General features: G+C 44.0%; 1 protein-coding gene across 5 annotated transcripts in view; it reads left to right on the top strand.

Moving 5' to 3' along the window:
• The window catches only part of CLCN3 (chloride voltage-gated channel 3), a 97,404-nt gene extending 73,464 nt beyond the window's left edge, over nucleotides 1-23,940 (top strand). For 3 of the 5 annotated variants that reach the window (XM_075556880.1, XM_075556884.1, XM_075556881.1), the window contains 7 exons: nucleotides 917-997; nucleotides 2,071-2,616; nucleotides 7,645-7,831; nucleotides 11,470-11,868; nucleotides 14,212-14,428; nucleotides 19,361-19,436; nucleotides 21,079-23,940. In XM_075556880.1, the coding sequence (XP_075412995.1) occupies nucleotides 917-997; nucleotides 2,071-2,616; nucleotides 7,645-7,831; nucleotides 11,470-11,868; nucleotides 14,212-14,428; nucleotides 19,361-19,436; nucleotides 21,079-21,237 (1,665 nt within the window). In that variant the 3' untranslated portion in view covers nucleotides 21,238-23,940. The remainder of the gene's footprint in view (nucleotides 1-916; nucleotides 998-2,070; nucleotides 2,617-7,644; nucleotides 7,832-11,469; nucleotides 11,869-14,211; nucleotides 14,429-19,360; nucleotides 19,437-21,078) is intronic. The other 2 variants (XM_075556882.1, XM_075556885.1) reach the window with 1 other exon arrangement.

The following is a 23,940-nucleotide window of genomic DNA, read 5'->3' as shown; positions in this document are numbered from 1 at the left end:
CGGTTTCAGGAGGAGGCTCCGGCCCGTCAGGGGACTGGTCGGTCTTGCCAGTAGTGGCGTTGTTTTGTTCATGCGGAGCCCTGCTGTCAGGTAGATGGTCCCATGACACCTTCTTGGTCATCGGTCTGTGAAAATCCCCCTGGTGGAGGGTACTGAAAATGTAAGGAAACACAGCAGGTTTTAAGTTGTGTATCTTGCCCCCATTTGAAGTAGGTAAGAATTAACGATGGGGCAGTCAGCTCTAAAATCAGAAGATATATGATAGCCTACTGGAATCAAACAGAAACTTTGCATCCAAACCTTGTTAATGCTCTCTTCTCTCACCTGCCCAATCACAGTTTTCCTCTGACAACATTAAGTTCAGTTTTTCCAAACACTTCCCTCCAGTGTTTGCTGTTTCTGTTCCTCTTCTTTCTAACACTCTGTCCTTAGTGGCTTTGTGGCTACATGTTGAGGTCCTAATCACAAGGTCAGCAAGTTCAAAATCATGAGCTGCTGCTCCTGAGAAAGAGGGCTATCCACTCCCATCCAGAGTTCTCCCTGACCTACGGGGTCCCTGAGTCAGCACTGAGGGGAGGGCTGTGAGTTGAGTGCTTGGGTAAGTGCTACCCATAGGATGGTAAATGGCTGATCATTCGAACAAGCAAGCAGTTTTAGACATGTCTCTTGTTCATTGTCTCCTCTTGTTTCACTGGATGTTGAACGTGTCAATGACCTTTCAATGAAAGCAAAAGGTAAAAAAATCTTTGTAGAAGAAATGAAGACTTGTCCTTTGCTTGGGGAGGAGACATAAGTTTATGTCCAGTTAAATGTAGGAGAGGTATGCAGAAGATTCAAGTAAGACGAAGAGGCTTCTTTTGGTGTGTAAGAGTGGCTACGCAAACATGAGAAGCACTAAGCCCCATGTCCTTTCTAGGTGCTGTCAGCTGCCTCTGCTGCCGGCGTGTCTGTAGCCTTCGGAGCGCCCATCGGAGGAGTGCTGTTTAGTCTGGAAGAGGTGGGTGTACACAAGGGCAGCAATGAAAGATTATGCATCATTTTCATTACAAGTATATTTTGTGTGTTTTTCTGTCTTATAGCTGGTTATATTTGATACTGACTTTGTTTTTAAGTTTTCAGATTTATTTTCACAAAGAGTTTCATATCCTCTTTTAAAAATGCTAATTTTATGTTTTAAATTGGTAATACAGTCTGTGGTTTTACTCCCATCCCAGTGCCTGCCCTTTTCTTCCCTGCCCAAATGGCTTTTCTTGTGAATCCGTTTCTGTGTGGACATAGAAACCATGATGATGATTCTTTTTCACTCATTCTTATATAAACTTTACTATACTATACATGTTTCGTGCTTTGAGCAAAGTTTTTTAATCTATTACTCATAGATAGACATTAGTGATTAAAGTTTAATTTTATTCTGTTGACATATATTTTAAAAAGCAATGTGAATTGAACTTAAGAGGAGATATTGAAAACAAATGATTGCTGTAGGTTAAATTATATTTTATTTTTACTTAAAAACATATAATCCCAAGATTATCTTTTTAAAGAATCTTTGTGCATGACTTCTGTGACACGCAGGCACTGATATGTAAGGACTGAGGTGGGGAGTTTGGGTTTAGTTCTCGTGTCAGTGCTTGAGACATTCCCACTTTTGCATCTTGAGTAGAAAGAGTTCTATTTGGATTTGCTTTTTTCTTGTAGTTGTTTGTGGGGTTCCCCCCACAAATTAAATAGAAATTTAAGTATTTAAAAGCTAACAGGATATAGTGGTAGTATATTTATTATAAGTGACCCTGATTTCATTCATGATAAAGCTCATTTTGAATAAAAGGCAATATTAAGTATTTTAATTACAAGTAAAATAATTACAATTAATCCCTTGGTATTCTTTATAAATTTGTAGCGATGCTACAGCCAACGTTAATAAAAATCAGCCTTTTTCTTATAATGCTCCATTCCATCTGTGCATTCTAGCTGCAATAAATTTAGATTGATGGTAGTTTCCATTGAAATTATTTTAAGAAAGATCTTTTACTATCATAGCATGATTTCCGTTTCCTTTTCCTTTTTTAGGTTAGCTATTATTTTCCTCTCAAAACTTTATGGAGATCATTTTTTGCTGCTTTAGTGGCTGCCTTCGTTTTGAGATCCATCAACCCATTTGGCAACAGCCGCCTCGTCCTTTTTTACGTGGAGTATCACACCCCGTGGTACCTCTTTGAACTGTTTCCCTTTATTCTCCTAGGGGTGTTTGGGGGGCTTTGGGGAGCCTTTTTCATTAGGGCAAACATTGCCTGGTGTCGTCGGCGCAAATCCACTAAATTTGGAAAGTACCCTGTTCTGGAAGTTATTATTGTTGCAGCCATCACTGCCGTGATAGCCTTCCCCAACCCGTACACTCGGCTCAACACCAGTCAGCTCATCAAGGAGCTCTTTACGGACTGTGGCCCCCTGGAGTCCTCCTCTCTTTGTGACTACAGAAATGACATGAACGCCAGCAAAATCGTGGACGACATTCCCGACCGCCCAGCAGGCATCGGGGTGTACTCAGCTATATGGCAGCTGTGCTTGGCGCTCATATTCAAAATCATCATGACAGTGTTCACCTTCGGTGTCAAGGTAGGTACTACTGTGATGTGCTGGCTAAGTGTTCTTAGCATGTTCAACTCTAAGAGATGGACGAGGGTAATGGCTTTTTTAAATAAGGTTTTTTATTGTGAAGTGTGTGCAAATTTATATTTCAGATCATCAGTTTTATATTCAACAACTTATGCTACATATCAAACTCCTAATAGCTTGCCTTACCCTACCCCACCCCACCCCCACCCTGCTGCTCCTTACCCGGAAATGAAATTTTAGTTTCAAGTGTGTGGTTTTAGAAATGTAAGCTGGAAAAGTCTTTGGGGTTTAATTTTAACTAATGGGAACATTTTTTGTTTTGTTTCTAGAATATATTTTTGAGCATGTTCCTGTTATGTTGTGTGAAAAGAAAAATCATCTCCAAATTTAGTTGCTCAGGACGACCTCTCCCCGTTACCCTTACACCCTTTTTATATTGGTTCAGCAATTTGGGAAGGACTTGGCTGGGAATGCTTTGCTGTGGTCTCTTGTGGTTATCATAACACATGACATCTTAAATACTTTGTCATGTGTCTGGCACCCGGGCTGAGAAACTCAGACAACCAGGACTGGAACAGCTCTGTTTGCATTTGATTTTCATAACATGGGTCCCTAAAAACACCAACAAAACAGAGACCCTGTTGCCAGTGAGTCACTTGTGCCTCATCATGACACCCCATATGCGTCAGGGTAGGAGTACACTCTTAGGGGATTCTGCTATGATCGTTTGGAAACATCGGCATGCCTTTCTTTCTTAGTGTCACTAAATGGATTCAAGCTCCCTACTGTTATGTAATGGCCAAGAGAAAACTATTTTGCCATCTAGGTATCTATGGTGGCCTCAAGGGAGTTGCATATTTGTTACACCTTTTGCAGGACTTCAAGAGCAGTTGTCCCAAGAGCACTGTTTCTAGTCTAACCTGCCAACGAGGGCACACAGTGTGACTTGTCATGCAGTGTGCATATTAGCCAGAATGTTTGCAGAGGCCTGCCAGTACTCATGGGAAGGGACTTACGCTCCCTCTTACTGAGACGCGTATAAGAGACGTGTGGGAGAGTTTTAATTCCACTTGCATTCATTTCCTATTGCCACTGTAACAAATTACCATAACGTTAGTGACTAAAAGCAACACAAACCAGCTGAAAGCAAGGTGCTGTATCTCCTCCTGGAGTTTCTAGGGCGAATCTATTTCTGTGCCTCTTGCCGCTTTGAGACCGCTCACATTCCCTGGCTCACTGCCCTCTTGTCTTCATCTTCAAGGCTCATACTGGTGGGCCGAGTCCTCAGCGCATGACGCTGACCTTCTGTGCCATTCACCTTGCACTCTGACTCCTGCCGCCCTCTTCCACTTTCAAAGAATGTTGTAGTTACATAAGGTCCACCAGATAATCCAGGATAATCCCGCTATTGAAGGTCAAGTAATTGGCAACTTTAATTCTGTCTACAATCTTAAATTCCACATCTTCCCAGGCAGCAGTTTTAGGGAGCCACTGTTCTGCCATCACAGAATGCTGAATTCATCTTTTGAACACATGATTTTCATGAAAAAATTGTGTGTTAAAATATTTCCTGGCTTTTAAAAATAATAGTAGTCTCAAACAGTATCTGTCCTTTTGTGACTGACTAATTTCACCTGGCATCATGCCTCCTGGACGCATCCATGCTTCCCGCATCACTGTAACTCGTTAATGTGGTTCAGTTTCCATCGTTCGTACGTGGCACCGTTTATGTGATCACAGCTTTTCGAAGCTGTTTTTGAGGCCCTCGGTCTAACTGTTTTCCTGGCAAATGATTTAAGTTTCCTAATTTAAAATGTACACCGGGGAAGGCGAATTTTTGAGAGCAGCAGGAAAGCAGGTCTTTATCCTCCGCATCTGGCAGGTCCAGCAGAGGGGAAAAGGTGGGCTTTGGCGGCGAGCGGCTGTGCTGTAAGCCTTTCCTCTCCCCAAGCAACTGCAGCCCTTCTGGAGAGAGAGAGAGAGACCGTGAGCATTTTCTCCATTTATCCTGATGCTGCCGACTGGTCCAGTGATGGCGATTTTTGTTTTCTTTATGTTGAAGTGTCATCTGTCCCCAAGGCTCAACTCTGAACTTCGCATCACTAAGTGCAGCGAGCCCTGTGCTCTTTCCATAAGCAAGATGGTGCCATTCGCCCACCACCGGCCACTCATGAGCTGTCACCGGCCATTCCTGAGCTGTCACCGGCCACTCCTGAGCTGTCTGCTAGCCCTGATACTGAGTTCTTTTTCGCATAGTCCAGCTTCTTGGGATATTTGCTCAGCCTACAGATCGAGTTCAGTGTGGTGAAAGGATGCAACCTTGTTGCGCACCTTCCCTGATTTTAAAGCATGGAGGATCCCTGTGTTCTGTGTGAATGGCTGCCTTTTGGTCCAAGTACAAGTTCTGTGAGCACAGCGACGTGTTCTGGTGTGCATTCTTTGCGATGTTCTCCTCGCAGTCCAATGCCTTTGCGCAGTCAGTAAAACACAAGGAAAGCTCTTTCTGGTCATTTCGGCTTTCAGCCACGCTCCATCTCGCCGTCAGCAGTGTCAGCCCCCATTCCACGTTCTCTTCTGAACCCAGCTCGGATTTCTGTGAGCTCCTTGTTGGTGCACTGCTGCAATCGAGAAGTATTTATTTTCAGCAAGATTTCACTTGCATGTGATACTTTCCACCTTCTGTTGGGTCCCCTGTCTTAGGAAGAGACACAAATCTGGATCTCTTCCACACGGTTGACCAGGTAAAGAAAGTCACCTTCCATCTGTCTTGACATGCATTTGTGGATGTGTCTAGAGCGGCATCCGTTTATTGAAATACTTCAGGTGCCCGCAGTTCACTCCGGGAGCCTTGCTTTGGGGCCGTGCCTTCCATGCACCTTGAGCTTCTTCCTTCATTATCAGCAGTTCGGGACCATGTGCCGCCTCTTGAAATGGTTACGTGTCAGCCAGTGTCTTTGGGTACAGCGACTCTCTGTGCCTTCCGCCTTTTGATGTTTCCTGCATCATTTAATATTTTATTCTGTAATGTTGCAGCTCCAGACTTTAATTTTTTTCCTTCCGTTCTTTCAGCTTGAGAAATGTCCACGTCTTTCCCGCCTCTCTTGTTTTCTAACTCGCAGTCTGCATGTTTCATTATGATCCGTTGTCTTCTCGAGCTGCCCTTGGAAACCTGTCTAGCTTTTGCTCTTCCGACTTCCTCCATCTGGCGCAGCCACGCTACAGGCAGTGGCAAGTTCCGGAGTCACCGTATGTACTCGAGTTGAGCCGAGGTTTTCAGCACCTTTTCAATGCAGTTTTTGTGGTAAAATTAGGTGTCTCTGCAGATATTCAGGTTGGCTTACACTCAAGTTTATATAGTAATTTCTGAAATCCATTTTGGTCTTTCCCCCCCTTTCTTTCCTATATTTTAATGACCTTCTGGTTTCTCTGCATATAATGTTTGTGTGTCATGCCACAACTTGTTTGACATTGAGTCACCACCTCTGATCTGTTTTTGAGATGGCTCTCAATTCAAGGATGTGCCTTTGCTCTTGTAGGCTTGCTTTAATTTTCTTCAGTTGCACCTTGAGCTTGCATATGGGCAGATGATGGTTCTGTTCCACTGTCAGCCTTGCTCTTGTTCTACCACCAATGAGAGTGAGTTTCTCTGCTTGCCTCTGCACAGACGGAGTCTAGGTGACTCCTGTGTATTCCGTCTGATGAGTTCCATTTGTACAGTCACCCTTGATATTGTTGAAAACATGCTTCTAATGAGTGACTTGTTGGTCTTACAAAATTCTAACATTTGATCTCCAGCATCACTTCCATAACTGAGGTTATATTTTCCAGCCATATTTGGCATTCCCAAACCAGTAATTACCAATGCATCTTCGTTTCATATTTGAACAATTTCAGACTGCAGAAATTGGTAAAAAAAATCTTACATTTCTTCATCTTTGCAGTGAATCCTTGGTGTGTAAATCGGCATAAGAATTGTATTAACGGTTTTCCTCGTAGGTGTGTGCATACACCTGTGTGTTCCATTACCGACAGCATTGCCCTTCAGGCGAGATCTCGAAGTGTTCATTTTGGCAATAAAGGGGATGATCATTCCGGGTATGGTAGACCATAGGATTAGTCAATTCAAAACGGCCAGTAGCCATTCATTTCAGGTCACAAATGTCTAGGATAGTTATCTTTAAGTATTTCATTTAATTTTTGAGAACTTTAGTTTGCCCATGTTTATATTTCACACATTCTGATGAATAATGTTTGTAGTAGTTTATATTTGCGTTCTGCCAAGTCATCAAATGAAGGTCCTAAAATCTCTACTTGATCCACGTCATTAACTCTACTTTGGCATGGCCGCTCTGGCCCACTCATGTCTGAGCACATTCCGGCTTGAGACGCCCATCTTCTGGTGCCTCTCCGATAATGTTCTCCTATTCCTAGGGTTTTCATTGGCTGAGCTTTTTTTGAGAAGTAGGTTGCCAAGTTCTTCTTCCTAGGTTGTCTTAGTCTTGAGTTGCCCACTGATAGCAGCCTATTCTGAGCAGCCCTTCTGGCTTTCGAAATACCAGTGGTCCAACAGCCACATGCAAGTCACTACAGTGCAACGAACTGACAGGCTGTGATGGTGAGAAGAGTCCAGATCTTCTGTTATTTGCTAACCATGTAGGAAGGATATAATCTTTGAGTGCTTCAAATGCAACGTATTTGGCTTTAGGACAGTGCTTTACCCTGCCCACCCCTGCCTCCGTTTGATTTCACCATGAACTAATGAACATTTTTTCCTTAGGGGATCCTCTGAGCTAAAGGATAAATAATGTTTAGGACATTATCTTTTTGCTATAGAGAATAATGTTGGATCCTAAATGAAGCTAGTGTTGCAACAGCTCTTGTGATTTTATTATTTGTGTGAGGATTTTTTTGTATCAAAGAAATATGAAAAGAATCAAACGTCTTAGACGCGAAGCCATGGACTGTAAATAAGCATCAAGCAGGACGTGGAGGAGCTGCCTGCTGAAGCGTTCCGTTGTCCCCCTGCAGGTCCCGTCGGGCTTGTTCATCCCCAGCATGGCCATTGGAGCGATCGCAGGCAGAATTGTGGGGATCGCGGTGGAACAACTTGCGTACTATCACCACGACTGGTTTATCTTTAAGGAATGGTGTGAAGTTGGGGCTGACTGCATCACCCCTGGCCTTTACGCCATGGTCGGCGCTGCTGCATGCTTAGGTAACTTACTGTGCTTGTTTACCTCTGGTTAACGTGTGTCTGGCAGAGAAAAGAATGGATGGGAACACATTCCAGCTTAATTGAACCAGATGCGCAGGGAAGATACCACAAATCCACTGCCACTGAGTCAGTTCTGACCATAGCCGCCTAGGTAAGCTACGCTCTGTCAGGGGACAGAGCCACCTTTCTCCCATGGAGCATCTGGTGGTTTGACCTGCCGACCTTGAGGTTAGCTGTCCAGTGATTACCCAACAGCACCCCCAGGGAGTTCTACAGGGAGAGAATGATTTAACAGCAATAAACCAGTGGTCTTATTTTATGGCAGTGGTTTACATTTTACCCGTCTCAGAACATTTGTTAATATAACATGTTGATGTCATACAGCATCTTTGTGGTATCACATTGTACTTCCTGACAAACATCTTGGCATAGTATCAGCTGAATGTGAACCCTGTCTAAAGACTGTGTGTAGCTTGGTTCCTGAGATTAGATTTATAGTAGCGTTTCATAATAACTTTATTTTAGGGGCTGCGGTTAAGAATTTGTCATTAGCCTAGTGAAATAGTTATTTTCTAGCCTTCATTTAATATTTGTTTATGACAAATCACGAAAAAGTAACTCCACATTTAAATGAAATGAACAATATTTGTATTAAATACTTGCCAGCTGTCCTTGATTTGATTGTGACTCATTGTGACCACATGTGTATCAGAGTAGCACTGCCCATTTAATATTTTCATGGCTCTGACTTGTTTTTTATATTTTCGAACGGTCTAATTAGCAGCCCTTGCAGGCTGCCTAGGGCTTGATTGGCATTCAGCAGGTATCTAATTGTGTAGTAGCCCCTTCCTCCTTTGTATGTTTAGGTTAAAAAATAAACGGGAAGAGTTTAAATTTCACTACAGTATAAACTGAGGATCCTTGCTAGGTTTTTTTTTTTTTTTGCACAGGAAGGAGCATCATGTCCATGGTAGTAGTTGGGAAAGATGAACCTGGTAGATACCATATATACTCGTGTATAAACTGAGTTTTTCAGCACATTTTTAATGCAGTTTTTGTGGTAAAATTAGGTGTCTCGGCCGATATTCAGGTCAGCTTATTCTCGAGTATATACGGTAACCAACAAAACAGATGGAAGGGATGGGGCCCAGAAAATAAAGGTGTACTAAGATTAACCAGAAAATTCCTGAGGGTCTAGAGCAGTGGTCCTGAACCTTCCCAATGCCGTGACTCTTTTATACAGTTCCTCATGCTGTGGTGACCCCCCCAACCATAACATTATTTTCGTTGCTACTTCATCACTGTCTTTTTGCTACTGTTATGAATTGGGCAACCCCTGTGAAAAGGTCGTTGGACCCCCCCCCCCAAGAGGGTCGTGACCCCAGGTTGAGAACCGCTGCTGTCTAGAAACCTTGGAGAGACTACGTTGTCGTTGCTTGGTGCTGTCGAGTGGGTGCTAACTCACAGGGACCCTCCACACACTAGAACAAAATACTGCCCTGTCCTGCAAGATCCTCTGAGCCCATTCTTGCAACCGCTGTGTCCATGTAGCTCATTGAGGATCTTCTTTCCCTCCCGTCCTCCTGCTTTACCATCTTATTGTCTTTCCAGGGACTGGTCTCTCCTGACAACCTGTCTAAAGTACAAAGTCTCATGATCCTCCCTTGTTAGGAGCATGCTGGCTGTACTTCTTCCAAGACAGATTTGCTTGTTCTCTGGCAGCCCATGGTACTATTTTTCTCCAAAATGACAATTCCAAAGCATAGATTCTTTTCCTGTATTCCTTATCATTGTCTGACTTTCACATGAATATGAGGGAATTAAAAATAGTGTGGCTTGGCTAAGGTACACTTGGTCGGATGCTGCAGACTTGCCCAGCATCATATGTTGTTTGATCTCTTAACTGCTGCATCCGTGAGCGCTGATTGTGGCGCCGAGCAAGATGAAATCCTCGACAACTCCCTTTTATCCGTTTATCATGCTGTTAGTCCAACTGGGAGGATTTGGGTTTTTTTTTAAAATATGAGTTGTAATTCATACTTGATCTTTATCAGAAGTACTTCAAACCCTCCTTGCTTTTAGCAAGCCAGGTTGTATCACCCGCTTCTGACAGGCTGTTAGGGAGCCTTCCTCCGGTCCTGAGGCTGCGTTCTTCAGAGCCCAGCGTCTCACAGCTTAAAGGAGTCGGCTACGAGGAGACAACCTGGACACACACATGTTCTGCTTTCTAAACCATGCAGGGTTCCACGTGAGCACATGAAGTGCGTTGGGATTCTCAGCCGTCTCAATGTCACTGTGAGCCTTTCCCGCTCCACACAGTAGAATGCCTTTGCACAACCAATCAGACAAGGGAATAGTTTTCTGGTAAGACAGTAGCTGGGAGGTGCTTCCCCTTTTTCTTGTGGAAATTGCATAGGACTAGGTGACACGCCAGAGTCGGTTGACACAGAGAGAAATCAGTAACTGCGTGTTAGGTCAGTTGAAAGGGAAAGCTCTTTGGAGAAGAAAGGAGTTTGCTTTTAATTCAACAGGGTTTAAATTTTTAATTAATTTTAAATGTTAGTAGATCACCCAAGTTACAAGGTCTTTTTGTAGCTACAAAGTGAGAAAAATGAGACAAACACACCACTAAGATATGATATGCCTAGTTGTAGACATGGGGCAAAGAGATGTGGATTCAGGAGGCATCGGCATAGAAGTGATAAACAGACCAGATTTTTTTTTCTTTCTTTTTTTTTTTTTTTCACAAGAGAAAAGCTTGTAGTTAGTTCAGGGATCGTTTGCTGGCCCTTAGGAGCGTTTTCCAGTCCAGTCTGTTGGGGCACCACGCCCTGGTCCCAAAGTCCACTTTCAGCATTCCCTGGGGACCTTGCCACTCCATTCCCTTGCTGTTCCGCTGCACTCCCCCAGTGATTTGCCTCGGTGTGGTGGCATCAGGTCAGGTGCAATTCCCACACTGTGTCTCTGGTGCTGTCCCCTGTATCGCCCTTAGTCACTGAGGGGCATCATGTCTCATAGTGGGGCCAGCCATGTTGTTCTCTCCAGATGTATTTTCTAAGTGAGGGAATATTGATTAACATTATTAACTGAAATTACTAGGCACTGCAATATTTTACTAATTTTGAAAGTGTTTAGATGTGAAAATTTATTAAGTCGTTATCAGTGATCTATATTCATAATCCTGTTTATATAATCAGCTTAATTGATCGAATTGATAGCAAAAAAGATAGCTATGGCTTGCTTCAATGTATTCCTTAGAAGTTAATCATGATCTTTTATAAGGGTTAATCAAAATGGCAAAATTGTTTGAGCTGGACACCCATGACTTATTTTTTAATGAGGGTACATGAATTTTGAATATTGTAATATAACATTTGTTTTTTATAACAACTTTTTGTTATAGAAAAAATGGTGAATATTTCTTTATATCTTCTTAGAAGTAGCGATTTTTAATTAAGTAAGGAATAGTCGTATTCTTATTGAAGTAAGAAATACTGTTTTTCCCTGCCTAGGTTCTATTTAAAATTTTGTGTTCAACAGTGTAGTTCAACACTTCTAAAAATTAAAAACCAGCAAGCATTCTAGTAACTTAATGACGAAGTTCCTACTCTCCCTGACCAGCGTCCTCCTTGTTGCAGGTGGTGTGACCAGGATGACGGTCTCCCTGGTGGTTATTGTCTTTGAGCTGACCGGAGGCTTGGAATACATTGTACCCCTCATGGCTGCAGTAATGACGAGTAAATGGGTCGGAGATGCCTTCGGGAGGGAAGGCATTTATGAAGCACACATCCGATTGAATGGCTACCCTTTCTTGGATGCAAAAGAGGAATTCACTCATACCACCCTGGCTGCCGATGTCATGAGGCCTCGAAGGAGTGACCCACCCTTAGCTGTGCTGACCCAGGACAACATGACAGTGGATGACATAGAACACATGATCAATGAAACCAGCTACAACGGCTTTCCTGTCATAATGTCAAAAGAGTCTCAAAGACTAGTGGGATTTGCCCTCAGAAGGGACCTGACCATTGCAATAGGTACCTTTGAAGTCTTATGCTCATTGCTGGGCTGTTTTCTTGCCAAATAGGATTTTATCTTAGTAAGTGCCAGGGCCTCAGCTAAATACTGCCTGGTGTTTAAAGAAAATGGGCTTATCTGAATGCAAGTTATCCACCATCCCCCGGGCTTCACGTGGTTCATTCCAATTCATCCTCTAGGGAGAATTTGCATTTCCACCCTAGATAGACTGAATCAGAATCTACATTTTAGTGAGCTTTACCCGGGGGGACCTTGTTAAAATGTAGATTCTGATTCAGTGTAGCTGGGCGGGGCATGCCGAGCGTGGCACGGGGCAGAACAAGCATGGACGAGCGCGAAGCCCTGGAAATCTCCGTCATCGTTCCCTTTTGTAGTGGAGTCACCCGGCTTTGCGCGTGCAGGCTTTGTCTTTAGGGTTACAGCATGAGCATGCCGGCTCCAACATGCAGTTTAAAATGAAGACACGCATCGCGGTTTTATTTTTGGTCAAGTGCCAGATTGAAAAACCAAAGCAAAAAACCATACCAGTCCTATTGCATTTTCTGCCCAGCTGCCTGGATATGTAGTTTGAATTAGACATTAGCCTTACTACATTCTTTCTGGGAGATAAATTAAACTTTTTGAAGAGGAACAAATTGTGTTCTTCCAAAACATGTGTATTCACTCCCATATTTCCGAGGAAGCTAGTAAAACATTTGATCTTTTTCATTACAATCTGACTACCTCTGTTCGCCCTCCCCCCACCACCAACCTCAAAGGTGATGAACAGAAAATACAGCAAGCCTCTCTGTTGTTACTTTGCAGTTTTTACTAGAAGAGTTGGAATTGGGAACGGAAAGTATTTGGCCTCTCCCCAAAGACCATTTCTGTATTTCTCAAATTAAACTGGAAGTCGTTTGAAAGAGGCATTAAAGTGGGGTGAGGTGTGGGTGGGGGGGGGATAGAGAGGAATCTAGAGGACATCCTTCTTAGTTTGGGAAGAGTCTACCGCACTGGAAGAAGCAAGCAATCCCAGTATGCCGTGTTACACTCAAATGGACTGCTAAGCGTTGCCCGAGAAGGCCAATGATGTGCAGTATTTTGACAGAGCCAGTGTTGCCGCTCCTCTGCCGTGAGGAGGGCAAAGGGGTCGTCAGAGAAGAGTATTATTGATTTAGTTTCTCATGTTTCATGATTTACTGGTTGTCAAAGAAAAGGAAAAGGAGGTCATAGCTGTCAAGATTGGAAGGAAGAAAGGCAGGAAGGCAAGGAAGGGTGTGGGAAAATGAGAGATTATTTACATTTCCTAAGAAAGCAGAGAGACTGAGGCCTGGATCCCCCTGGGAGAGGAGATTTCACTGAGTCTTAACTGAAATCCTCAGGGATAAATGGTATTTGTGAAGGAGCTGAATTTTATTCTGCAGTACAGCCTCGGAGAACCCACACATTCCACTGAATCATCTCCAGAGAATTAAGCAGGTAGCTGGGTTCACTCCCTAACTAAAGGCGCGCCCACTCGGTCTGTGCTTTGTAACTAGTCTTTTAAAAAGCCGGATTGTAACTAGGCCCGAGACTAATAATGGCAAGCTATGGGCCTGTGGAGGTGCTGGAAATAGTTAAAACTACGAGAAGATTACATTTGCAAACACCCGGGATCCCTGTCCATGGGTGAAGAACACTCTGCTTTAGGCCCTTGAACTTTCAAATCACCTTTAAAGGCTAAAAGCAGTTTAGTCAGAACACACACACGAGATCCTTTACAAATGAAACACCCGGGGGGAAATCAGTCTATCTATTATGCTCATAATTGCAGTTTCAGCCCATCTTTAGTGCTCATGACTCATCCAGAAAATTATACTCCACCTCAGAAAAGAACACCAACCTAGAAAAAACAGCTGATTCGTCGGGGGTGTAGAATACTGACCGGAGTCAAAGCAAGGCCAAAAGGCCGCTTAGCTTACCTGCAAACACAGTAACATCCGGGGAGTAAGCTCCAGGCCCCCCCATGACGGGCCCAGCCACAGAGGGCGCTCTCTTGAACGGCACACCCCTGAGCAGTCCATGTGGCCCGCACACTGGTTTGCCCCCAAACTTACAGCTTCAGCGCCCGGAGAGGGAAAGGGACTTTACCATGATACTGAAAAGACATGTATGAGGATGCTCTGTCACTGATGGGCTCGAACTCTGTCCAACTGGACACATTACTAACTGGCCTTTCAGTCGATTCCTCTCTTGATTAGGGAGACGATAACAACAACAATGAAAGGACTAGAGGATGCATTTATTTCTTATCTGATTACGGATTGCCTGCAAAACAAACCTACCAACGAACTTAAAACATTTTGTCCCCTGTGCCCCTTCAGAAAGTGCTAGGAAGAAGCAAGAGGGCGTCGTCGGCAGTTCTCGGGTGTGCTTTGCGCAGCACACCCCATCGCTCCCAGCAGAAAGTCCTCGGCCTTTGAAACTCCGGAGCATTCTGGACATGAGCCCGTTTACAGTCACAGACCACACCCCGATGGAGATCGTGGTGGACATTTTCCGAAAGCTGGGGCTGCGGCAGTGCCTCGTAACCCATAACGGGTAAGTGTAGCACCCAGGGACTCGGTCCACTTGCTAGAGTGCAGGATCTTTTTAGTGGCCTTCGTGCGTTCTTCCCGAGCGAGCTCTCAAACTGGCCAGGCTTTCTTTGAATCTGGGTACGCACACAGGGTCATTGATGGCAAAGGCTAAGAAAGATGCCAGCTGCTGGCTCATCATCCAAATAGGAAGCCACATCTGGTAAGGAACACTGGACTGGAAAAGCTGGCGCACCTCCAGCGAACAGGCCGCACGTTACGCTTAGAGAGGTTCTGATAGACCAGACAGACCTGCAGGGAGCACTTGGAAAACCACTTTTTTAAAAGGATTTCACTCTTGAGTGTTCACATTGCTAGTCTCGTAGGGCCCTTCTAGGCCTGTTGCTGTTTACTTTCAGCCAGCCTTTGGCTGATCGTGGCATGAAGGGAAACCAAACACCACACCCACTGCCGTCAAGCCAGTGCTGGCTCATAGCAACCCCTGTAGCATTCCGAGACCGTCACCATGGGCGAGAGTAGAAAGCCCAGTCTTTCTCCTGAGGAGCTGCCGGTGGTTTCAAACTGCCGACTCTGTGGACCGCAGCCCAGCGCTCACAACCACTGTGCCACCAGGGCTCCTTTGTAATGAGGGAAAGACTATGTAATTTGGGAATTTAGCAAAGGCTTTCCTTGCTCTCCTCTGCTTTCTCTGTCCACCCTTCTTTCATACGCTTGCTAGTGACAAATGCAACACTTGTGCACTTCCATGGTTTCTCTGTCTTTTGCACATGGACGCCGGGTGCCTCCGAGGCCCTGGGCCCTGGCTCAGACGCCTGCTCAGCAAGCACTCCTACTGCCCCGCCTGCGCGCTTCTCTCCTGCTCCTGCCCGCCACTCAGGCGCTCGAGGCCGCTGCCATTAAGTTATCATTCCTTAAAGGAAGTAGTTCAGACGCATTTCATCTCAAAGCAGAAAACAGAAAGGCTGGGCAGGAGAAACCACGGTGGTTCTTAGCTTGTGCATAAACTGGATGCTGAGCAGCTTGAAGCTGGGCGAAATCCTAAGCATTTAGAGACTCCCAGCAAAGGCAAGGGCAGTTTGACCTTTTGTACAGAGTATGCGGGCTCCAGAGAACCCACGACTCCGATCTGGAGAGAGAAGGAAAAGGGAACATGAAAACTGGTGTTTGCCGCACACCTTCCTCACGTGTCTGGGAGTCGCTGCACCGCCAGGCTTAGCGCTTCCGGAACATCACGCGTCCAGTAAGTCGTGGAGCAGGAAGTCAGACCCCCTGTCTGAGACTTGGAAGCCCGACTTCTTGCGACTGTATAACACCCTAGTTGACTGATGGACTCCCTCCCCTTCCTTCTTTGTGATTTCTTAAACTACTAAAACATTATCTTGGCTACTGTGTTAGAGAACACTGGACTAAGAATAGAAATACAAAGCTAGGGAATTCGATTTTTGATTAGTGTTTTTCACTGTTTGCCAACTAAAATAACTTAGGGAATAGGAAATACATCATTAAAAGGCGAAAGCTCTTAATTAAGGGGAGGGTGTGTGAAATTTGATTAGAGGAGAGATTCGTAAAATCTCTCCTTGGTTATTATATTTAAGTTTAATACTGTTTAGCAAAATAGTGGCACCAAACTATTGTTTAAAAATGTATTAAGTCTGTGTTAAGTGGAGTGATTTTTCATAAAGCTTTATGGCACCTTGGGCCTTACTTACTCAGCAGCTCAATTAGAATCTAACCTGAGTTGTTGTAATCTGTTCTTTGCTTCAAGTAGTTTTCTCTGCCTGGCACGATTTACCCTTTTTGTACTAACACATAAAGGTAGTTATCTCATCAGGGTGTGTACGGTCATGAAGTTGGAGGAGCTCATTTTCCCATCCTATGCTGATTAATTCCCAGGGTTTTTGCAGCATGGATATTTAAAAAAAAGAAAAATATTTTTAAAAAATATAAAATTAAAAACTGTGGGAGGAGTCAGTGTAAGATGAAAAACAAACACCCAAACTCCAAATCCACTGCCAGCGAATCATTTCTGATGCACAGTGACCCTCCGTAGGGTTTCCAGGGCTTTGTAACTCATTATGGGAGCAGAAAGCCTCTTCTTCCTCCTGCCGAGCAGCCGATGGCTTTGAACCGCTGACCTGTACTGAGCAGTCCATGCTTACCGACAGCACCACCAGGGCTCCTTCAGTGTAGGATATCAAAACCCCAACCCATCTGCCCTCGAGTGGACGCCGACGCATAGCAACCCTCTCGGAAAAGGGTGGACTGCTCCGTGGCTTTCCGAGACGGACTGTGTACGGGCGTGAGAAGCCCCCGCTTTGCCCTGTGGTGCAGGTGGTGGTTTCCTATCTGCTGACCTTCTGGCTAGCAGCCCAATATGTAATCATGCAACTGTCGAATGCTCAGGGGAGGGATGCTTCTTTCTAAAGGAGTACTTTTAATTGCCTTCATCAAATTTGGTTATCTCTGTCCTTCAAGGAAAAGAAGTAGATTTGTTAATGTTTGGGCAGAGGACCTTCCCAAAGGGAGTTTCTTTCTTTGGTGTACGGGAGGAAGTTTTGAATGCGATTGTGTCAGCTCCTACTCAAAGTCACCCCATGTGACAGAATAGAACCGTCCCATCGGGTTTTCCTAGCTGCAATATTTACAGAAGCGAAGCACCAGCGCCTTCTCCTGCTGAAGCTGGTGGGTACGGTTGAACCACCAGCCTTTCAGTTCAGCTGGCCCTTCCCTGTGCTTATGTCAAGAGGAACTGGGTATTTTCATTCGCCAAGTGAAACGATGGCTAAGCCCAGAGAAGAAATGCTTCCTAGTATTTCTTGGAGAGTATGAAGTCCTGGGTAATTATCGTTTCATAGCTCATACCAGGTCTGCAGAGGTAGAGAGTCATGATCTGGGGGAAGAGATAGAACAGATCTAGAGCCTTAACTGCGAGGAGAAATGGGGGAGGAGAAGTGAGGGAGGCTTTGCCCATCATATAGGAAGATGTCAATGAGCTGTTGATTGTCCACAGTTGCTATTTGAATGCAGCACAATCTCCCACAATGGTTTAGTTTCGTAGAGATGGTTGGACTAGGCATCACTGCCTGTGGAAGCTCTGGGGCCGAGAACTGAGGAGAATGCTGGATGCAGAAGGACAGACAGTTCAACAGAACAACGTTTTCTCCATGATTTTAAAATTACTTCCTGGACGGGGAGAGTAGTGTGTGACAGTTTGTTTTCAAACTGCTTTGCATATTCAGCTTTTGGTGGTGGGGGGGTGATCCCATAGTACTTAGTGTTTTGGGGGTGGACTTTGGGGACACGCTAGATTATATCGTTACGTGTCAGTTCAAAAGAAACCCACACGTTGTTTTCTGCACGCACATAGATTCGACTTCCACTCTGAAATTAACATTAGTACCAAACCTGGCCTGATTTTCAAACCATCCTTCTTTGTTGGCGAAGGAGAAGAACCATATTTGTCTTTCCCATTAGGGCTATGAGTTTGTAAAGACGACTTTGGGCAGCTCTAGATTGGTCACTTAGTCTTTACAGAATTGTAACTTTTCTCACAGTCTACTTGTGATCTGACAGTGCGGATGTGTGTACACACAATATTACCCACCAATATTGATCACTGCGTAGAACTGGACAGGAAGACATGAGTTTCGTGGGTGTTACTTGTTTTGCCAAGATGTTCACATTCCCTGACTCCAGACGTAACTTCAAGTAGATCAACCAGGAGCCTTTCTTGAGTGGCTGTTGTGTATAGGGCCGCTCCTGAGCTTTTTGGAGGGAAAGGTTGCGCCTGTGTCCAAGTACCTCTTCTGTTTATTGTTACTCTTAAGGATCAATACACGACTTAAAGAAACATCAGCAGAGCAGTCTCCTGCCTTCCCTGTTCCCTACCTCCCATTTCTGGGCTGCCTTGCCCTTCACACCACATTGTCTCAAGTAAGCGCTCCATAACCGACAGACCGTGAGAGCAGATGGCTTGGATGACGTGGAGTCCCTTAGTGCTGCTCTTCCACAAGCCAGAATGTTCACAGGCAGTTTACGAGAGGAAGTTGCCTTTAACTTGATGGCCACGGAAAATGGGCGTCTGGGATTTAAAGATGCCAGCTTTTTATGGTTTGGGGCTTCCACTGTCATTTGACGACATTTTACAGTTAAATTCATTAACTTCCAGTATAAAACCAGTAACTCGAATTTTGTTTTAATCATCAGAACTTTAGTTTCAAGGATCCACATTGTAAAAGTTCTTATCCTTCACTTTTCCTTGATAGATATTAACAAAGAAACGAGAATTATCTTTGAAAATGCAGAGTGAAAATAATCTTGCCTCCTACTTACCCGTAGAGGGGCTTGTTTTTAGAAGTGGCATCCATTGGTCTTGACAACTCGTGTCTCTGCGGTGGCATTAGCTAGTGGACACTGCTGTAACCTTTAATCCCAGTTGGCAGCGAAGTCCAAGTCCCCTCACAGGCACTGAAAGCCAAGTTCCTCCGATCTTGTGAATGCTGGGGTAGATTCAAATCATCAGCGCTTTTTTTTTAATTAGAAAAATTATTTGCCTCCAAGGAAAGACTACGGACAGTGGAAGTTTGAACGTCAAGGGTCTTAGAGCTGTGCATCACTGTTCAGTTTCTTTGGAACTTTTCTTTGTAGTCATATTCATTATGAACCTTATCTTTTAATTTTTAATGTTAAAAGGAAGGCAGCCCGCCCAGATGTAAGGTAGTCAGTCGTGCGTCACTTTTGAGAGTTAGTAGAATTTATGCAAAGGGAAACCCAAGGATCCAAATCATTTTTGTTTAGTTTTGTCTTTTATTTGCTAGAGTACATTAAAAGCACTTTTATAGTTTGTGGTTTAATTTTTTTCTCATTCTTTATCATTATGATTGGAACCTTCTTATTTAATTTCTCGCAGTTATTAGCATAACATGATCTGTTTCAGGGTTGTCTTGGGGATCATCACAAAGAAGAACGTATTAGACCATCTCCAGCAGCTGAAGCAGCACGTCGAGCCCTTGGTGATTAGATATGTCAGCTCTCCTCAGTAGACACCGCACACGTCAGGAAGCATGACACTTGTGAACTGTTCAGTGCGCTTTCCCTACACCTACTGAACAAACAGCCCTACTATGCAGCCAATTACATTTGTGTCTGATAATGTGTCTGTAAACTAAATTTAGTGTATGTATAAAGTCCCCTTCAAAGAAGTAAGCACTGTCTTTAGTTAGACTTGAAGAACTGTAAATAGCTTCGTAGTGGAATGAGTCAGATATATCATTGGGTCTTCTTAAACGGACAGATCTGTCTACCTTTGCGGGTACACCCATCTACTAAGATGCTTGGCTGGCTAAAAATGTCTGCCTCTACCTCCCAAACTTTTAATTTTTTGTTTATTTAATCCATGGTAGTCTTATGTTAAATATAAACTAATGATTTTAACCATCTCAGCAATGTTAGAATTGCTGATCAGTAAGAAAAATAAATCCAGAGAATTCTTTAATGATCACACTAACCAAGAGCCTTCTGTATATATATCTGTGATCATAGTATGTTTTTTCTACTAGCCCCAATATACCTTCAAGGTCAAGAATGTGTGTCCTGTCATTTCATTAGAGAATTGTACCTAGCTTATGCGTGTGGCCCTTTGTAGGATGCTTCTAGAATGCTGTAAGCAGCCTTTGGGGTCAAATGTGTTTTTACTGGCTTTATGTCCGAGTGTTTTCATGACTAAATGGAAATTTGGAATTATCATACCTTATAACATAAAAATTGTCTGGCTGTAGCAATTAATGCCTGAACTTAACTCTGCCAAGCAATTGTCATCTCTCTCTCTCTATATATGCAACTTGTCCCAGTTTGCTGAAGTACACAACTGATTATGTATTCCTGTTGTATGCTAATATTTCACAAGTGTTTCATGCATCCTTTTTTAAGAACTACTAACCAAAATAATATATTAGCAGCTCATTCATTCTGCTTTCTGCCTCACCTGTAATAATCTTTTAGAAATGCTTCTTGATTGTTCATCTATCGTTTAATGTAAGCACTGACAACCGAGACTTTCAGAGAAGCACTGTATCTTAATCTTTTGGGGCCAAAGTTAAAAAAAAAAAAAAGGAAAACACTGATGAATCTACTTGACATTGGAGTTAGTTTTTAGATTTATTCTTGGGTGTTCTGAAGTTTGGGCTTGAGCTGCTGTGGTGCCTCTTTTGCCTGCATTCTAACTGAGCAATCGTTTTATTTTTATTTTTAAAAATGATTTTGGTTAAAAAATAAAAAGTGGCCGTCTGAAGGGATTTGGTCATCAGCTATTTCACTGCTTTTTTTGTTGTGATGGAAATGACTTACCTTCGGGAACGAGGTCAGTATCATTTCCCGTCCATACATTCCTCCCTTTTGTTTTTGTTTGGGTAAACACAGCTACCCTCCAGTGAGGAAAGGACATCCTCAGACTATTAGTGACCATAATACTTTTGGTATCAAATGAAGGTTGTTGGATATTTTATTATCTTGACCAATAAAATAATTTTTTGAAAATACAAACTCAGGCTGCTTGCTTTGCTCTATTCTTGTCAACACAAAGGGTTTAGCTATAGCTTTAGCTTCTTTTCCATTGCCCTTTTATTTTAATAGCAATCTTCTGTTTATCCCTTTCAGACGCCTCCTTGGCATTATAACAAAAAAAGATATCCTCCGTCATATGGCCCAGACGGCAAACCAAGACCCCGCTTCAATAATGTTCAACTGAATCCCATAGATGAGGAGAGAGAGGAGACAGAAGAGGAAGTTCATTTGTTGACTAGCACAACTCTTTAGCCTGAGGGAGTCGTCAACTTATTTTTCTCCTTTAAAAAAAAAAAAGGAATTGTAAGAGCCGGACTTTTGCAACCTGGTTTGCACACAGTGCTGGTGGTATGAAGGAGTTTTGTGGGGAGGGGCAGGAGAGGGAGAAGGAGAGGCGGCAGGAGGTATTTCACCGCCTCCCCGAGAGCAGCAAACCAATTCCTGTTGTTCTGCACTGGATGCATTGAGCTGCGACTTGCCGTGATAGTGCAGGCTGAGCCTCAATGGAGCTGACACTGGAGTTCTTGAGCACCTAGCCTGTTACCCCGATCTTGCAGAGACGTGCTATTGGTCCCTACCTCCGGAGGGATGACTTTGAATTGAGCCATCTGTAAGACTGCAAGGTCTTGCCCTTTTATATCAAACTGTTGTGTTGAATTCATGAATTGTACAGTTAACCATTACCTTTCTACATTCCAGAAGAGCTCTTGTTTCTCTTTCTCCTGAGCTGTAACAAAGCCTCTCTTAAACCGGTGTCCCCTGTTGGAAGCAGTCCTTTCTCATATTGAGATGTCCTGGGGTTGTACTGAGGCTCCACCCCAAGAAGGGAGCGTGTCGTGGGCCAGGAAGCAGGTGTGGATCACCGCCGCGGGCGCACGCCTGGACCAGGGCACAGGTACCACCCCGAGGCAGGTTCAACCCGTCAAACCTCCGAGGACGCGCGATTGAAATCCCTCAGCTTGTGTGCCCCGCCGGTTCAAAACTCAACCACCAAACTTGACCTTGAAGGATAGACAGGTTTTTGTTGTCGCTGTTGTTTTGGTTTGATATTTTACATCTCAGACTTTCTGGGTAATGTGACCTGGTCTTATGCAAGTTTTTCGTTTTCAAAACTCTGACAGACAAGTGCTGCTCAGCTTAAGGAAAGAAGATGCTGCTACATGACCAGGGCAGAGAAGGACGTGTTCTGTCCAGCTGTGTCTGGTATTAATTGCATGTTAAAGACACTGGAATTTTTTCCCCTTGAAATTAGTCAGTCTTCCCCACCCCCACCCTTTCCTCAAGGTATTTTACTGCTGACACTGGAGAAGAACTGTAATTCATAACTTGCACTAAATGTATATTTCTTTCCTTAAAAATTTACCATTCTTATTTATATTTTTATGGATTAAAATTTATAAAATACAGATCAGTTAATATCTCACTTAAGTAATTTTACCTTTTTAATGTGACTTTTATAGACTAATTCAGACATACAAACATGGAGATATGAAAAAAGTTGACAGTGAGAGCAAGGGTTTACAAAAAGTTGTGGTTATTTCTCGACGCTCCACTCTGCACATAAACCTCATTCTGCACTTTCACTGCCAGCTCCTGGATTCGCTCTCCTGACTCCTTAACGGGAAGCTTGAAACACTACAAATCACTTTTCAAATTAAAACCCTAAGTTAAACAATGTTAACATTTTAAAATGGAAACAGTAGAATTACCGAGGTAGCGGTTAACAGTTTGGGCGTTAATAGAAACCCTAGCACAGCCATCCGGAGAGCGGTTGAAAACACACTGGAGAGTGGGGGTGTTTTGGGTTCTTGCCATGCCGGTCTTTATCGTGCGTTTCATTCACTGCCGGCAGAGGAGCTAGACGCCGAGGAACTGCCCCGAATATTCTGAGTGGACATCTTTGGTAGATAGGCAAGGCATTTTTTGCAGATGTTTTCTAAAACACAAGAACAAAGTAACTTTTTTTTTTTTAACATTTCGAAAGGGATTCCTCACTTTCTAGTTCTGTGTAAAATCATGAAGCAATATTAGAATGACAATTGAAAGTGGAGGGCAATCCTAAGGTGTTTGAAGCTGAAACCAGTGTTTTGTTGTAATGCTGCCACCCCTTTGCAGACAGCGGCTTTCCTCAGAGCCCCTTCCGAGCTCTTCTCGGACAGCCAGGCTCAGATCCCAAGTGGGCTTGCAGTTTGGTTGGCACTGCTAAAGGCACCCGAGTTGGCATTGGGCTGTGAGCTGCTGGGTCGGCAGTTCAAGCCCAGCGGCTGCTCCATGGGAGAAAGAGGCCGCTGTCAGTGCTGTAACGCTGGGAGTCTCGCACAGGGTCGCTGGGCGTCAGCACTGACCACAGCAGAGCAGTGAACTTCGGTTTAGGCCCCCCCACCCCCCCAGCCTGGCTACCGGGGAAGAGGATTCTTGCCTAAATTGCAAGACTTCAAAGGAGAGACCCATTTTCATGCACACAGCTTTCTTTATACATAAACTCACCTCCATTCCCCACACTTCCTGTCGGGCTCTCCCCTGCCCCTCCCACTGGCTAGCCTGCTTTAGAGCCACGCAGGGTCAGGGCGCGTGGTGAAGTTAAGGTTTTCCTTCCTGGTGTGTCTTACTGCTGGAACAGAGAAGTGACATGGGCTTTGACCGCACTCGTTTGCTGCAGCGCCCGATACCTCGAGCTGTGTCAGCGATGGAACCCGACCATGAAATAACACGTGCCCGGCTAATTGCCAGATGAACTGACCAGTGGGATGAAGGGCAGCGCCTTATTTGAGGGAGGTACTGTGAAAATGGGCAAGGGTGTCAGTATCTTCTCATCCATGATTGTTCTCAGATTTGGTTCATGACGAATGCTCAGTGTACTTAATCCGTGACATTGCCTAGAACTGTATTGATCTGTTTTGCTTATTATCAGTGTAGTGAAGCTGCATAGCATTACAGTGAAATGGATTGCTGTAG

The sequence above is a fragment of the Tenrec ecaudatus genome, chromosome 8 (genome assembly GCF_050624435.1).
Source record: "Tenrec ecaudatus isolate mTenEca1 chromosome 8, mTenEca1.hap1, whole genome shotgun sequence".
Lineage (NCBI taxonomy): Eukaryota > Metazoa > Chordata > Mammalia > Afrosoricida > Tenrecidae > Tenrec > Tenrec ecaudatus.
Note: the sequence above shows the minus strand (reverse complement) of the source record. Positions and strands in the feature narration are given on the sequence as shown.